At 35.3% G+C, this 18,325-nt stretch overlaps 1 protein-coding gene across 1 annotated transcript; it reads left to right on the top strand.

The window, feature by feature from the left end:
* The first annotated feature begins 14,966 nt into the window (after positions 1-14,966).
* On the top strand, positions 14,967-15,947 carry LOC101658103 (olfactory receptor 6K3-like). The gene has a single exon (XM_004714797.2). The coding sequence runs from the start codon at positions 14,967-14,969 to the stop codon at positions 15,945-15,947; it is 981 nt and encodes a 326-aa protein (XP_004714854.2).
* The last annotated feature ends 2,378 nt before the right edge of the window (positions 15,948-18,325 follow it).

Below are 18,325 nucleotides of genomic sequence, written 5' to 3'. Positions count from 1 at the left end.
CTTTGAACACTTTCAGGAATTGCCTAATTCTCTCATAAAACCTTGTGGAATTCTGGGACATAGCACAAAGCTGAAATGAATGACAGCACTTCACCCTCTGGTTGTTTGGCAATTTTTCTCTTTATGTTAGATGTTTGTGTACTGAAGTTACAAATTCAAGAGAATAAATATGTAGCATTTCAGCTAAAGTATGAGTTTTATGAATAAATATTACAAGTATAGTTCCATAGAATTTTTTATACTTAAGGACTGAATGAACATTATTATGGATGCTTAGGAAACACTGTTGTGCCGATGAACATTAAACACAGAGTAAGGTGGGATCTTAAAGGCTTGAAGATAAACAAATGGCCATCTAGCTAGAAAGCAACAAAGCCCACATGGATGAAGCATATACCAGCCTGTGTGATCATTGGTGTCAGCAGGATCAAGTATCAGGCTCAGAAGACCCAAAACAAACAATCATATCAGTTTGAATGAGGGGCGGTGAAGTGGAGACTCAAAGTCCATCTGTAGGCAATTGGCCCTTTCCTCACAGAAGGGTCACAAGGAAGGGATGAACGAGCCAGGGTGTAGTATAGTACTGACGAAACATACAACATTCTTCTAGTTCTTTAATGCTTCCTCTGCACCACTATCATGATCCCAGTTCTACCTTACAAATTTGGCCAGATTGGGCACATACACTGTTACAGATAAGAGCTCTCCACACCCAGAATCCAGTACAGATAAATAATCCAGGACATTATTGTTCACTCAGGAACAATAACGGGAGTAGTGATACCATGAGGGCAAGGGAAGGTTTAGGGAAAACGGAGGAATGATCACAATGATCTATTATAACCCCCTCCCCCACCCAGGGTGATATACAACAGAAACATTGGTGAAGGGAGAGAGTGGATGGTGTAAGATATGAAAATAATAATGACTTACAATTTATCAAGGGTTCATGAGGGTAGGAAGGTGGGGAAGGGAGGAAAAAATGAGGAGCTGATACCAAGGGTTCAAGTAGAAAGAAAATATTTTTAAAATAATGATGGCAACATATGTATAAATGTACTTTACACAATGGGTATATGGATTGCTATAAGAGCTGCAAGAGTCCCCATTAAAATTGATTTTTTTTAAAAAAAAGAGAGTGTAAGCAATGTATATTTGTGATTTCTACACTGGGGGACTGTCTAGCCACATACCTTAGAGAGAACCCTGATTACAAGTGACATTGTAAAAATCGGTTCACAGAACACAACAAAAATTTGCTATTGTTTCTGCCAAACTAGCGCAAAGTGATTAAATCCTACCACTGGTCATGCCTATTTACTTGTTCTTGTTATTTTTCTATTCTGGAATGTTCTTTTATTCCCTTCTCTATGTTACAATAATTATAAACCCAAACCTCCCTGCCACTGTGTTGATTCTAACTCATACTTTACTAAATGTCCCTGCATTTCCCCCCACAAAATTGTACCACGAATTACTAATTTGGAGTCTGAGGAAATTTATTCTAGAAAAAGAAAATTTTTGTTCAATTCATGTGGTAAGAAAGTCAAACACACAGGACAATTGTCTTAGGTATTATAAAGATCAGGGTCCAGTCCAAAGTTGAAGGAAGAAGATATTAATGTCAACAATGGAAATATAAGTGCTCTAAGACAAGGGAACACGGGCTTAAGCATTGCAATAATTCTAAGGACACAGCCGGACTTGGCATTATATTTTCTCTTACACATGATGTTTCTATGGATCAGAGTCAAATTTATGGTTCATAATATAATGTAGAGATTAAGCATAGCTTGAAAATTTCCATTGACTTTCCAGGTGGTAACCTTTGCCTAGAATTGGTTCCTACTCATAGTGACCTTAAGCGCAATTTCAGAGGCTGTACACCTTTATGGGAGTGATAGCTTCATCTTTCCATCATGGAGCAACTGATAGGTTTGAATTATCAACCTTGCATTTACTAGTCCAAAGCTTACCTGACATTGCCACGAGGGTTCCAGAGGGTAGTAGGATAAAAAATATACAAGTTCCTAACCTATTGTAAGTAATTATTCTTAAGAAAGTATAGTCCTTAGAGGGTTGACAGGTATTAACTTGAGTGAAGGGGAAGATACTAATTCACAAGATGAGAAGAGAAATCAAAGGTGTAAGGTAGGTTTTTTTGGGGGGGACGACATTGTTCTTAAGCAGTTCAAATAGTTTAATATAAATTTGATGAGCTAAAATGTAAAACCTCCACCTATTTCACAATAAAAAATTAATAAAACTAAAGCATAGCCATTAAACCTATTTCTGAGCAGAGCTACACTTTATTAAAATCCATAACATGAAGGAGGACTAATAAAAAAAGATCAGAGGAGAATTCTATTAATTAACCCATGGGGAAATGGAAATCTCTCAGTAGAAATATCTCCCTAAGAAACCTTTGGAGACAGGTTATAACAATCTTTCCTACTAGACTAAAAGTATCTTAAGTGCATGTTAGACTAAAAGTAACTTAAGTGCAAAGACCTAGAAAAAAGGAGCTCGTTGCCTCTGTAAGAAGATGCACAGAGGTAAGATGCACAGAGGTACCTACCACAGGTCATGCCTGTTTACTTGTTCTTCTTGATTTTCTATTCTGGAATGTTCTTTTTTTTCCTTGTCTTGTGTCAAGTAGAAAGTAAATTTCCTGCTAGGTAAAGGACACCTAGCTAGTGCTCTCTTGTTGACTTAGAAAATATTATTTGGGGACAGTTTTGAGATTGCATAGATGGCTGAATGTAATCAGGCTCAGAGGTTTGGAGAGAGATACGCTTACAGGACAAAAAGTTATTGAAAACGTGTTCTCTCTGAGGTATGAAGAATTGAATAATGAATACTTCCCTCTCCCCATTAATGATGTTGTTCCTTTACTTTCACACCTTCTGATTTCTCTAAATTAACTTGAATCAAGGACATTCTCACTGATGGATGCATGCCCAACAAATCTATACTAAATAAGGTCATAAATAAAGAGATACCAAATATGTCTGAGAAGCCTATTAAATGAAAATTTTACTCCAGGGCAATGACTCAAATGGAACACAAGATCTATACCTGATAAAATTTATATGCATACTTTTCTGAGAGTCTATATCTCTCAAAGTTTACAGCAGATACATTATGCATTGGAGTCTCAATTTCTGTGGAGTAGAATACTGATTTTGGCACCCAGATTCTATTTTTAAAAATAGGCAATGGTTACTTTGGGGGAAAAAAATTGGGATATATTCAACATGAAACGAATTGTGACTGATTTGGATGTCCAAAAAGCCTCAGTTCTCAGTAATTATCTTTAAATTGATCTACAAATATAGTAATCATCTTTAAAATGATCTAAAAGTATCATTTTTCATCTTCTTTGACCCTTATCTTTATATCTTCTTATTTGTTTGTGTATTAGGGACTGGGAAGGTGCTATTTTCTGCTCCTTTACTTTTTAAATTATGTATTGATATCTTAACCCTCATCCTTTATTGATAACTTTTACAAATCCTTTGTTCCCTTTCTTTCTCTTTCATTCAATTATTAACCACAATCTGACTCTTTTCCCTGGAGTTTTAGGCCCATCTGATATTTCTATGGATTTCAGGTCAGCCTTGGTACTTAATATGATTGGAATGACTATATTTCCTCTGGGACAGATTTTTTTGTTCTTCTGACAGTCCAAGATACTTTCAATATGCATCTCCAGCACCATAATGCCCTATTCATTATCCAACTTTCACATGTATATGAGACTTGAAAATGCCCATGGCTTGGGTCAATCTTACATTAGTCCTCAGAGTAACATCTAACTGCTCTTTAATACTTGCAACAGATTTGCCTAATGCAATCTGTCCATTGATCTCTTGACTGCTACTGCCATGAATGTGGATTGTAGATCCAATTAAAATTAAATACTGGACAACTTCAATCTTTCCTCTATTTATCACATGTTGTCTATGGGCTCAGTTGTAACTACTTTTGTTTTCTTTACATTGGGTTGTAATCCACATTGAAGGCTGCAGTGTTTAATCTTTATCAGCAAGTGGTTCAAGTCATAGCTTTTAGCAAGCAACGTTGAATATTACAGGTTGTTAATGAGCCTTATTTCTATTTTAATACCATATTTGCCTTTACAGAGTCCAGTTTCTCAAATTACTCAAAATACTCATTGAATAAGTTTTGTGAAAAGATTCAACCCTGACGCACACCTTTCCTGAGTTAAAGCTATGTAGTATCTCCTTGTTCTGTTTGAACAACTTAGTCTGTGTAAAGGTTCCACACAAAGCAAATCCCCATTCTTCATAATGTTTGCTATGATATTTGCATAGTTTTTTATAGTCCACATAGTTGAATGCCTTTACATAGTCAATAAAATATCTTTCTATTACTTTCTGCTTTCAGCAAGGATCCATCTGCTCTCGGCCATATCTCACTCTATGACCTCTTTTGAACCTGGTTTGAATTTCTGGCAGCTCCCTGCCAATGTACTACTGCAGCCATTTTGAAACTATCTTCAGCAAAATTTTACTTACATGTGATATTAATGATACTGTTCAATAATTTTGGCATTCTGTTGTGTAAACTTTCTTTGCAATGGATACAAATGTGAACATCATTCACTCAATTGACCAAGTAATGTCTTCCACGTTTCTTTGTCTAAAGGAGTGAGTACTTCTGCACAGCATCAATTTTTTGAAATATTTCATTTGGTACTCCATCAATTTCTGAAGTTTTGATTTTACTAATGCCTTCAGTTCAGCTTGGACTTCTTCCTTCAATATCATTAATTCTTTATTATACACTACTTCTTGATATTGTTAAACGTTGACTAATTCTTTGTGGTGCCATGAATCTGTAAATTTCATCTTCTTTTAATGTTTCTTGTCTTGTTTAATATTTTGCTCATAGACCCCTTCAATGTTGCAACTTAAGATGTGAATGTTTTTCTTCGTTCAGCTTGAAATATGCAAAGGGTGTTTTTTTCCTAACACCAGATCTTTGTGCAATTCATTATTACTTTTTGTTTGTTTGAGATGAAATTTTATGTCACTGAAGATTCCAAGTCCATTTCAATTTCATTTTTTCCTCCTCTTTAAAAAAAAAAGTTAAGGCTCTCAAACCACACTTTACTAGGTTTTAGGTGTAATGAATCTGGAGTAATTTTTTTAAAGTACTATATATATTTGCACAGACCATTTCAATAAATGAAATCAACAACAATATCCTATTAAACCCTTCATATATGTGGTTTTATAATTCATTACAACGTTTTTCTCTTAAATTTTTTCTGTTCATTTTTTTTTCATGATTTCTTGCACTCACTTTAGGTACTCTACTTTTAAGACCAAGTTTCTTCTGCCATCCACTTTAGTCTTTTCTTTCTTTTCTGTCTTTGGAATGGCATTTTGCTTTCTTCATGTACTGTGTTCTTGATATCATCCCACAACCCGCCAGGCCTTCTGTCTTTAATGTTCAGTGCATCAAATCTGTTCTTGAGGTGTCTCTAACTTCAGATGAAATACAGTCAAGGTTGTGTTGGGGATTACGTGGGCCTGTTTTAGTTTTCTTCATCTTCAGGTTGATATTTCATATGAGCAATTGGTTGTTTATTCTAAAGTTAGTTAGCGCTGGCCTTATTTTGGCTTCTCTACTGTTTTTTCATACATATGTAGACCATTTGATTCTTAGGTATTTAATCTTGTGAGTTTCACATATAGAGCTGCTGTTTGTGAGATTAAAAAAAAGGTATTTGCCATGAAAATTTCCTTGTAAAATTTGTTTCTGTCAACAGTGCTCTATTTCCCAACTACTGTTCCTTCCTCAATGTTTCTGTATTTCATATTCTGATCAGCAGTATTTATCAATGCATCTTGATTTCATGCTTTACCAATTTCAGACTGTAGAAGATGGTAGAAGTCATCAATTTCTTCATCATTGGCTGGTATGTAAATTTGAGTACTCATAGTATTAACTGGCCTTCCTTTCAGGCATGTAGACATTATCCCATCACTTATGACATTGTATGTCAAGATGGATATTTTGTAATATTTATTTCAATGATAAATGTGACTCTGGAATTTTTCAATCCTAGCATAGTAAACCATGTTTGTCTAATTCATAATGTCCAATTTCAATAATTCAGAAAGACCATGTTAGCTCTCTAATGCCAAAGATATTGATCATTTTTTCTAGATTAAACTTCATATATTCCACATTCCAATTATTAATGAATATTTGTTGCTGTTTCTTCTCATTTTGAATTGTATCCTATCTGTAAATTAAAATCCTAAAAGCTTTGGTTCATCTAAGTCATTATGGCTAATGATATTTTAAGGTGGCAGCTCTTCCCTTGCTCTGGTCTGTGTGCCTTCCAACCTGAGGGGCTCATTTTCTGGCACCACAGCTGGTGCCACATATCAGACAATTTCCCACAGCTATTCATAGTGTTTTCAGTGGCTATTCTCTCTACAGTAGACAGATTCTTACTTCTTCCCAGACTGATTTTAGTCTGGAAGCTCTGCTGAATCTATTCACTCTAGGTAGCCCTGCTTGTATTTGAAAAGTTGGTATTATAGCTTCCAAGCTCACAGCAACAGGCAAGTTTCCACAATACAATAAACTGACAGAAAAGTTATGGGTTCTCTCTAGTAGTCTCTCTAATATAGCCATTTTACTATTACCAAGTAATAATATTCTTCACTGTCTTTTCTCATATATGATACCCTGAGCCCATTGTGTACCTGGAAAATAACTTTTCCTATACTTCCAGGTATATCTACTGCCTTTCCAACTAAAACTAATCTCTCTGATAATACCTATTTACCTTGGTGAGTGACAAGCAGAATTTCCCTTTTAGCTCAGGTTGGGCCATTTCTTGTTAGGTGTCATTGAGTCACTTCGGACTCTTAATGACCTTATGTACAACAGAATGTAACACTGCTCAGCCTTGGACCATCCTCACAGTGGTGACATTTGAGTCAATTACTACAGACACTTTGTTCATTCATATCCTTAACAGTCTTTTCTTCCTTCCTTCCTTTCTTTATTGCTGACCCTGTATTTTATGAAACATGATGTCCAAGTCCAAGGACCGGTGTCTCCTGGTAACATGCCCAAAGTGCGTGAGACAAAATTTTGCCATCCTCACTTCTAAAGGACATTCTGGCAGTACTGTTTCTGAGCAAGATTTGTTCGTTCTTCTGGAAGCGCATAGACCTTCAATATTATTCATCAACACTATAATCCAAATGTACCCATTCTTCTGCAGCCTTCCTTATCCACCGTCCAACTTTCACGTGCATATGAGGCCATCACAAATATGATGGCATGGGTCAAGCTCACCTTAGTCCTAAAAATGTCACCATTGTTTTTCAGCACTTTAAAGAGGTCTTTGCAACAGATTTTCCCAATGCAATATGTGGTTAGGTCAGTAGAGGACCACAGTAATACTCATCTAATGTCTTTTCTCATAATTCTTTACTATTGTCATACATTTTCCCACACCATACAATTCTTTCTTAAGTCTAAATCCTGGATATATGGTATCTATTCCATGTCCATATTTTTACACCCCAATACATACCTCATTAAACATAAAATTCTTTTATATTTGTTAATTAGGCATTTTTCATATTTAGTCTCCAACCTCCTTTTATGTCCAGTCTCTACATCCTGTATTTTCACACAATTCAGTGCTCTATAGTTTTCACGTTATGACCCACACACGTTAAATTTTTGAATCCTTAAATTCAAATGCCCTTTGCGATTTTCTTTCAAGAGAGATAATTTTCTTTCTTGGACAACAATCACCCTATTAAAAATTTTATGTGGATATAACCTTTTAACATTTAAAATACTATGTCCTGACTCTGAATTCGGCTGAAGGGGAAAATAAAAGCATGGTCTCATACCTCAAGTAAGCCAAGAATATACCTTTGACAGATTTTAAATATTAATTGGCTCAGTTTCCTGGGATCATTTCAGTCATTTCTCCAAACTTCTCTCCCCTTATGATTTGTATCTATAATTCAATCGAGAAATCCCTTCATTTTACCTTTCTTCTACTTAACTTCTGCTTTATTGCTGCACATTAGTACGTCTCTCTTCAAGCTGACTTCAGTAAAGTCATGCTCTGTCTCCCTGACATGCTTCCCTATCCCCATGCCATGACTTCCGCTGTATATGCCTTCTCTCTTGAGTGTATGAATACTCATTTGGTAAAATGTAATGTAATCACATTAAACCAAATCTTCATTCTTTCTCCCACATCCTCAGCAATTAGTATTATCTTTCTCTACAAAACAGCTTTTCGTTTGTTTTACATTCATTATATTTAATTACTCATAGTTCACTTGGCTGCCAATGTTAAAATTATTTGTAATTTACATTTCTTCTCCCCTATGTTCCATATACAATTTATAAGTCCTTTTGACTTTTATATTACATAACTGATGTACTTATTTTTAATGTTTCTGCCATAGTTTTCTAATTAAATTATTTTTAATTTACAAATAAAACTTACTGATTGTGGTGTGATGTTTCTTGAGTTTTGCCAAAAGAATCACAGAGCCACCAGTAAAATGAAGATAGAGAACAGGACTCACTGCTCCAGAGTTCCTTGGGGCGCTCTTTGTGACTGACACTTTTTCATGCCCGTCTTTAAGGAGCCACCATCTGTTTCTATCTCTGTACACTTGCCTATTCCAGATTTTATTAGAATGGAAGGATACCATTTGAGGCCTTTGACCTTGGCTTCTTTTATTTAGCATGATTTTTTTGAGATCATCAGTGTTTTGGAATATATCAATAGTTCCTTCTTCTTTTTCCTCCTTTAAGGGAAGTTCCCCCCACCCTAACAGTTTTATTGGCACATAACTTACATGTCACACATTTCAATAATTCAATAGTTCAATCATATCCGGAGAATAGTAAAAATCATCACCACACCAATCTTAGAACACTTTTCCTCCATCCCCCGCTCCCCCCACCTCGTGGTTAAATGCAAGTATCTCTTACTTGTTCTAGACAGAAATTTCCTCCCTGGCTTTTTTAATGTTGATGGGGGCGGTGGGGGGAGGGAATCTTTTCCTTCTTATGCATTATTTGTACTTTTGTCTTTATGCTATAATGATTTTATCCTTATAAATTAGCATGATTTTTTGGTTGTGCGAGTTTTTGTTGTTGTTGTTGTCTGTTGGAGTTCCCACTTGTGAAGCACAGGAGGAATGACTACATAATGAGAATAGCTGATACAACTGATACAAGGGGTTAGAAGGAATTCAGGGGTGGGGCTGGGTGATAGGGAGGGAAAGAGGAATTCCAGAGTAAATAATGAAGGTGGGAGCAGGGAGGGAGTACTAGAACTGATTGTGATTGCACAACTCATTTTAAAATTATTCATTTTTATTGCTTACTCCCCCCAAAAAGCCTACTGCTATTTAGGAAATTTTGCCTAGTAGAATACATTTATAAATTTAACAGTTGAAGTCTGTAAATGAAATACGTTTTATAAATAAAGATATTACCCATATTTGCATATAAAAATTAAGCGAACATGTTTTTCTTTCTCTTGGAAAAATAACTTAGGAATGTCATTTCTGTATCCTGTAGTCTAACTTTCCCTGTTATGTCTAAAATTTTAAGAAACTATCAAACTCTTCTACAGTGGCTAGAAACTTTGCATTCCTAGCACAAGAGATCTATTACCTGGGAGATCCAATTGTTCTTTATCCTCCTCAATACTTACCAATACCAGACTTCGTTTCATTATTCATAATCATTCTTATTAATGTATATTATGTTTCTCATTGTGATTTTAATTTTCACTGATATAACGGTAATGGAAAGAATGATTGCCATTCTCTCATGACACTGAATAAAGAAGACTTAAGAAGAATTGATCAATGTCTTTGAATTATGCTGTTGGCAAAGACATCTGAATGTATATGTATGTGAAGGTGTTGGAACCCTACAGAGTCCCTCCCTTCGTGGTGCAGTTAGTGTTCTTGGCTGTTAAATGAGATGTTGGGTATTTGATTTTACCCAGAAGAACAGCCAGGGAATTACTCCTAAATAATCAACCATGAGAACATTGTGAACCAGTTTTACTCTGACATCCTTGAGTTCATCATGAATTGAAATAACCTAGATTGACAACAGTTTTGCGGTTTTGTTTTTAATACATCTTATCTCAATCTGAATTTGACCATGAGAATAGTGTAGACGGGACAAGATTTCATTCTGTTGTCTTGAGATAACTATAAGTCCATTGAAGATGGAATAGCTGCTAGCAATATTTCTGTACCCTCTATTTGGTTGCGTTGATCTACATGTCTACTATTTTGATAATACCACGCTGTCTTGATTAGTTAGTTATGTAGTGAGTCTTAAAATTAGTGTGAATCCTCCAACTTTGATCTCCTTTAAGAAGTGCATTGTATTCTCTTACTTTTGACCTTTAATATCCATTTTAGAATTAGTTTGTTGATATCTAAATAAAAGAAAAGTCTGTTGGGATTTTTATTGAGATTACATTGGATGAATATGTCGATCATTTATAGGGAACTGATATTTTCACAATATCAGGTTTCCTATCCATGTATATAAGGAGCTCTTGTGGCATAGTGTTTACAAGTTGCACTGCTAACAATAAGGTCAGCAGTTTAAAACCAGTATGCACCCTGAGCGTGAAAATTAAGACTTTCTAGTGCCATAAAGAATTACAGCCTCTGAAACCCACAGGTGTAGTTCTATCCTGTTCTATTCAGTTCTATCCCTATGAGGGGAAATCAACTCCATGGCAGTGAATTTGTTTTTACTTATTTATTTATTTATTTATTTTTGCATAGGGTCATTATAAGTTGGAATCAACCAGATGTTGATGAATGTAGCTTTTTGAGCGATCTTGTTCACTATGAGATGTGGTGGTGTAGTGGATTATGAATTGCATTGCTAATCACAACGTTAATGGTTAAAACCCACCAGGCTTATGAGTAAAAGATGAGGCTCCAGTAAAGACAGTCACAGAAACCCTAAGAAGTGGTTTTACTCTCTCCTTAGGTTGGGAGAGACTCAATACCAGTAAGGTTTTATCCAGGTACACCATATCTCTTCATCTTTCTTAGGTTTTCTTTCACCAGTGTTTTGTAGATTTTATCATATAGATTCTATACACACTTCCGAGATTTAATAAAATATTTATTATTTTTTTCTGCTGCTGTTGTGGAGATGTTATTTTTTTATTTTGTTTCTAATAGCTTATTACACAATTTGTCTGCCAACTTGTTGTACAGGGGTGGTTTATGCATTGCTATTATGCTGAAAGCTATGTCACTGGTATCTCAAATGACAGCAGAGTCATCCAAAGTGAACAGGTTTCAATGGAGCTTCCAAACTAAGAGCTGACTATGAAGAAGGAATCAACTACCCACTTCAGAGGAAGTAGCCACTGAAAACCTTATGCATAGAATCGAAGCATTGTCAGATACTGAAGGCCTAATGAATGGAAGAAGAACATTGAATATACAAAATATGAATCTAGGAAAAGTCATCAAAATTGAAATGAAATGAATAAAGATTGATATCCTCGATGTTAGGGAGCTGAAATGAACAGCTACTGGCCAGTTTGAATCAGAAAATGATATGACTTACTATGCTGGGAATGACACTAGCAAGAAGAAAGGCAGTGCATTTCAGAAAGGATATTTCAAAATCTATTCTGAAGTATAATGCAGTCTGTGATAGGATTTTATCTCTCTGCCTTTAAGGAAATCCTATCAATACACCTATTATTCAAATTATGAACAAATCACAAAAGCTAGTGATAAAGAAATTGAATAATTCTACCAATGTTTTCAGTCTGAAGTTAAACAAGTGTGAAATCAAGATGTATTGATAATTATTGTCTATTGGAATGCAGATGTTGGAAACAAATATGAAGTTCAAGCTATACTGAAAAATTAGCCAAAATCACAGTTCCATGGATGAAGCACTGGAAGCACTCACTCATCTATGTCAGGAAAAGTTGACCAACTCATTGTAAAATATCCATATTTGTACCCATTGCAAAGAAAAGTGACCTAGCAAAGTGCTCAAATGATAGAACATCCCATTAATATCATGTGTAAGTAAAATTTTGCTGAAGATCTTGTACCAAGAGTTGCAGCAGTACATTGATAGGGAGCTGCCAGAGGTTCAGGGCAGATTCAAAACGGATATGGAACACGAGATAAAATTGCTGAGCTTGGGTCAAAGCAGAGAATACAAAAAGATGTTTATTTGTGTTTTATTTATTATGCCAAAGCATTCAACTGTGTAGAGCATAACAAACTATAGAAACCTTTCAGTAGAATGGGAATTCAAGAAAACTTCACTATGCCCATATGGAACTTGTACATAGATCAAAAGGCAGTTGTGCTAACAGAACAAGGGAACACTGCTCGGTTTAACAGAACGAAAGGTGTGCGAGAGTGTGGTATCTTCTTTCCATACTTATTCAATATGTATCCTGAGCAAATCATCAGAGTAGCTGGATTCTATGAAAAAGCATGTGGCATCAAGATTAAGGAAGACAGATACGCAGGTGTTACAATTTTGCTTGTTGAAAGTGAGGAGGACTAGAAGCATTTGCTGATGAAGATCAAGGATTGCAGTCTTCAGGATAGGTTGTAACTCAATGTCAAGAGGAACAAAATCCTCACAAATCACTAATGTGTAACATCATGCTAAATTAAGAAAAGATGGAAATTGTCAAAGATTTTGTCTTGATAGGAATCTACAATCCATGTTAGTGGAAGCAGTAGTCAAGAGATCAAAAGACATTTTGCATGAGGTAGATATGTTGTGCAAGACCTCTTTACAGTATTGAAAAACAAAGATGTTACTTAGAAGACTAAGGTGCATCTGACCCAAGCCATGGTATTTTAAATTGCCCCATATATATGTGAAAGATGGACATGGAGTAAGAAAGACCAGAGAACAATTGATGTGTTTGCATTGTGGTGCTGGTGAAGAATATTCCAAAGAGCAAGCAGTTAAAGACTTGTGATACATCTATTCCCAAGTGTCTTGTAAACAGAAAATGAATAGATACACATTGATATATTACACATTAATATTGGTAGAGCAACAACATTTCTCTTTTTATAATAATATTTCTTGTGAAGAGCTGAGGATTAACATGTGTAAAATCAATTATTCTATTTCGCCTTGAACTTCTGATTCTCCAGAAGTTATCTAAGAGGCAATTGTAACATATAAATATATTCATTATAGAATTTGCTCCAGGTATGTACTTTGTTTTTGTAATGAGAGCACTCAAAAGTACCGATATGTGCCAAATATTTCACTGGATGCATCTATATTTCTAGTTACTTATTTTAGTTTGGAAATTCAAATAGCACTCATCACTTTTAAGCTCCATGGACTTAAACATTAATTTTGTGTATGGATACATTATTAAATTGTCTTGGCTCAACTGAAATACTTTGCTGTCTTACAGAAAAATCACTGGCATACAACACAATCCATCAAGTGTTGGTTTTTTTTAAACATTATTATTTAAGAGCTTTACTACTAGGTGCTTACAGCTTACTGACTTTTGGGGTTATCAATTGTTTTAATTTAAATTAATGAGAAGTTCATTGTGAATAACTTCATGTTATCTCAAAAAAGAATTTATTTATCAAACTTCCTTCCTTTTCTAAATATTTCTCCTAAAGTGAGTTTTTGTCTCTCTGTTAGATTAGTTTTCTTAATTGGCTGTTGGTAATCCCTGTGACTTTCTCCACATTACTTTTAAAGATAGCAGCTTAATGCTTCATGCCAATTCCAAGGTATCTGGAGACAAAATCTCCCTAAACTGTGATGGAACCTCAGATCTCTATGACGTTTTCATAGCCTGGGGGTCTTTACTAGAATATAAACAATGTAAGTGCAGATTGGGACGTTATCCATAATTTCTACTTCTTCTCAATACTCATAGAGGGATAAGACTTTAGCAGACTGGTTGAGAAGATTTCACCAGTCAGGTTCTGAAGCTATAACTCACAGATTACTTGTTGAATCTTCTTGGTACTTCTGAACGTCTTCTGCTCAATTTTTCTATAAGTTCTTTCTTTCTGTGCTGGACAAAATTCATTACTTTAGTCTTTAGGAAATAGAGGTTTGTTTTTTGTTTCTTTCCTGTTGTTTTCATTTGCTTTTCTATAAAGTGTTCAACAGTATTTGTGCCAACATTGCTTTCTTCTCCAATCACACTTTCATTCATTTTGTGATCTAATTAAATAGTCTCTTTGAATTCAGAGATTATTCAGGAAGATGCAGAAATTTATCTCATAACTATTTAGGTTGGGGAAGAGGGCTAAATATTTTGATTTTCTAATTGGTAGCCAATAACTTTTAGAGAATTTATGTAGTGATTTAAAACAATTTATAAAATGTTTATAAAAGGCTATCATTATTCTACTTCATTTCTTTAATAGTTTATAAACATAGTGTTACTAATATATTATTTGCTTTTTATTTGTTATTTTCATTAGAATTTTAAAGTAAGGTCTAATTTCCTCAGTGCTGACTTCAATAGGTTGGTAACTGTGCTTAGTACATCAAACCAAAATCAAAGCAACTGCCATTGAGCAGATTCTGGTTCATAGTGACCCTGTCTAGAACCTCCGGTAAGAAATCTCTATGGGACAGATTGTCTCATTATTTATTTGCCATAGAGACACTAGTGGGTTTGAACTGTCAAGTTGTTGGTTAGTAGCCCAGTGCTTACCCAACAGGTCAACAGAGCTTGTCATATAGAAAGCACTATGTGAAATTTGTTTAGTCAATGAATAAACAGAGATAAATGACTTATCTAAAGCGTATTCTCCATTTGACTCTAAACTTTAGAGTCTAAAGTGAGCCAAAGAACTGACTTTTATACTCCATCTAAGATATGTTCTTGTTTTTTACCCATGATAGTTACAGCAAGTGAGATGACCGTGAGAAGCAATCAAACTTCTACAGTGACAGAGTTTCTCTTCTCTGGATTTCCTCAGGGTAAAGATAGCTGTCTCCTTTTCTTCATCCCTTTATTCGTCATCTACATATTCATTGTCATTGGGAATCTCATCGTGTTTTTTGCAGTCAGGTTCGATGTTCGTCTCCACAATCCTATGTACAATTTCATCAGCATTTTCTCATTCTTGGAGATCTGGTACACCACAGCCACCATCCCAAAGATGCTCTCAAACCTCATTAGTGAGCAGAGGACTATCTCCTTGATTGGCTGCCTCTTGCAGATGTACTTTTTCCATTCACTTGGAAATTCAGAAGGGATCTTGTTGACTACCATGGCTATTGACAGGTATGTTGCCATCTGTAACCCTCTCCGTTACCCGACTATCATGACCCCCCGGCTGAGTGCTCAGCTTTCTGCAGGCTCCTGTATCTTTGGCTTCATTGTGCTGCTTCCAGAGATTGTATGGATTTCCACACTGCCCTTCTGTGGCCCCAATCAAATCCATCAAATCTTCTGTGACTTTGAACCTGTACTGCACTTGGCCTGTACAAACACTTCCATGATTCTGATTGAGGATGTGATCCATGCAATTGCCATAATTTTTGCAGTCCTGATCATTGCTCTTTCTTATATCAGAATCATCACTGTGATCTTGAGGATTCCCTCCCTTGAGGGTCGTCGGAAGGCCTTTTCTACCTGCGCAGCCCATCTTGGTGTCTTCCTGATGTTCTATGGCAGTGTGTCACTAATGTACCTGCGTTTCTCTGCCACTTTCCCACCAATATTGGATACAGCCATTGCACTGATGTTTGCCGTCCTTGCTCCTTTTTTCAATCCTATCATTTATAGCTTGAGAAACAAGGACATGAAGATTGCAATTAAGAAGCTTCTCTGGCCTCAGAAGGTGTCTAATGCATCTGCAAGTTTATGTTAGCTCATAGGGACCTCTCACACTTGCACAATGAACCATAACATTCACATAAAACTCATCCATTGTTACAATGGTATTTTGTAACTGCTATTCTAGTTCTTCCTATGTGTATGGGTGCACATGGCTTCATTTATACATATCCCATTAGAATAGGAAGGATTATCTGTGAAACGAGGTTTAAGCCATTACATTTTATGAAAATTAAGTTTATTATTTTAATAACTATTAATGATAACTACATATTAAAATATAATGATTAAAAGTGTAAGGTCTGTAAATTAGGTCAAAGTTAATTTTTCAGTGCTACTATATACTTGCTTTTTAACCTTGAGATGTTAACTAACCTCTCTGCATCCTTTTTTATCATGTATAAAATACATGTAAAAGCAATATATTTTATTAAGACTGATTATGATTGTGAAAATTATGCCACTACTTAAAATAATATATAATAGAACAAGTGTTTTCATTATTTGTCACTAATTCGTAGTATTTTGCTATGCATGCTTTTCAGTAATGCCATAATAAAAAGTAACATATTAAAAATAAAACCACACACTTAGAAAAGCTTAATTATATTTTGAGGCACTATATTGTTGACTTCATTTTTGTCTCCTATAAAATATGTTCTTTGTTATGTTATCAAAAGTAATATTTTAAAATGCATACCTAACCTTTTGTACTAAGACAATAACTTAAACCCATATATTTAACATTTTTGTCCATCAAAAATTGTATAGAAATAAGTAAATCTAGATCTGATAAACTTTTGTAATCATATGTCTACAATGATAAATGTTTAAAGATATGATATATAGGGTCAACTATACATAAGTTTGCCCAAAGTTATTCATGATAGTTGAATATTTCACTTTAATGCTGTGAAATATCACATATCTTATTCATTTAAAGAAAAGAAAGAGTTAAGATGGCTCTGGCCAGCTATAGCCACTAGAACACTAGTTTTGTCTGCAGGTCATCATTTTGTGATTAAAAATGTATGTTAAATAAAAGAGGAATCAATACTATGATGAAGGAAAAGTAAAACCAAAATATCACTAAACCTGGTGGTGGAGTGAGTGCGTAAAGGGATAAAAAGAGGGACAAAAATAGATTCCAAGATTTTAAACATTTCCTCATGTGTGATTATAGATGATAGCCAACTGAAGGACATACTAAGCTCCCAGATATTTGCCAAAGAGCGAGGAGCAGCTAGCCTAAGAATTAAGTTGATGAACGTCTAGAAAAAAGGTGTCAGAACTTATTTCAAAGCATGGAGAAACAGATGCTAAGACCCAATGTCCACTGAAAACTCTGGGTGGAGGGAATGTATTAAAGAACCTGTGAAATTTTACAAGTCACAGGGGATCTGTTATGCAGACTGCATTCATACAAAGGAATTCAAAATAAATGAGAGAAACAAGCTAGAGAACTTACGGAAACTAAGGGGCGTTTCTACCCTGTCCTATAGGTTCGCTATGAGCAGACAGACGACAGACCTGGCTGCTGGCTTCTAAAAGCCACCACCTGGAAAACACTATACCAAAAGCACCCTCCAAACTCACTGCCATTGAGTCAATGCTGACTCATCACAATGCCCGTGGGTTTCTGAGACTGTAACAGTTAACGAGACTAGAAAGTCCAGGCCTTCTCCCAGAGATGCTGGTGACTTGGAACTGCCAGCCATGTGGATCGCAGCCCAGCAGTATTATTCTGCATTCACGGGTCGCCAAGAGTCAGAATCACTTCAAGGGCAGCGAACAACCATTCAGCAGTGGTCTTACCAATGTATTGATGCAACTAAATAACACCAAGAGTAATTCTTTGCAATATTTAAGAGCCTAATTTGCTTCAAGAAGCAAAAAAGTATGTTTGGGTTCTTTTTGAGAGATATTTAAATAGATAAAATTTGAATAATTTCTTGGAGTCATGGAACAAAAAACAAAATAAAAGGGAAGTTAATACATGCTTGAAAAGTCTGTAGACGATAATTTGACATAATGTTTTCAATAACAGTGTTGGAAATTCCACACTTAAAGCAAGCAAAATTTGTATACACATTAGAAGAGGCTAAATAAATAGGCACTGGAATATCCCTGTGCATCAGGTGACTGATCCTATCATTTTTGACAGTTCTTCATTGTTGATGTTGGGAGATGACAATAAATCATTTCCAAAAATTGCTACCTTACATATAACAGAATTAAATAATGGCTAGTGAAGTGTCATCTTCACAATCATTGTTATGGTTATGTTTGCACCCATTGTTGCAGTTACTGGACAATCCATCTCCTTTTTTTTTAAATTGTTTTATTAGGGGCACATACAACTCTTATCACAATCCATACACACATCAATTGTGTAAAGCACATTTGTACATT

Source organism: Echinops telfairi, unplaced genomic scaffold (assembly GCF_000313985.2).
Source record: "Echinops telfairi isolate 266 unplaced genomic scaffold, ASM31398v2 ScPeMD7_7425;HRSCAF=8463, whole genome shotgun sequence".
NCBI lineage: Eukaryota > Metazoa > Chordata > Mammalia > Afrosoricida > Tenrecidae > Echinops > Echinops telfairi.
The sequence above is the reverse complement of the archived record's forward strand: the minus strand, read 5'-3'. Positions and strand labels throughout refer to the sequence as shown.

What these genes read in the sequence shown, in the direction of transcription:
- LOC101658103 (XM_004714797.2), top strand. Translation starts at nt 14,967, where the DNA reads ATGATAGTTACAGCAAGTGAGATGACCGTGAGAAGCAATCAAACTTCT.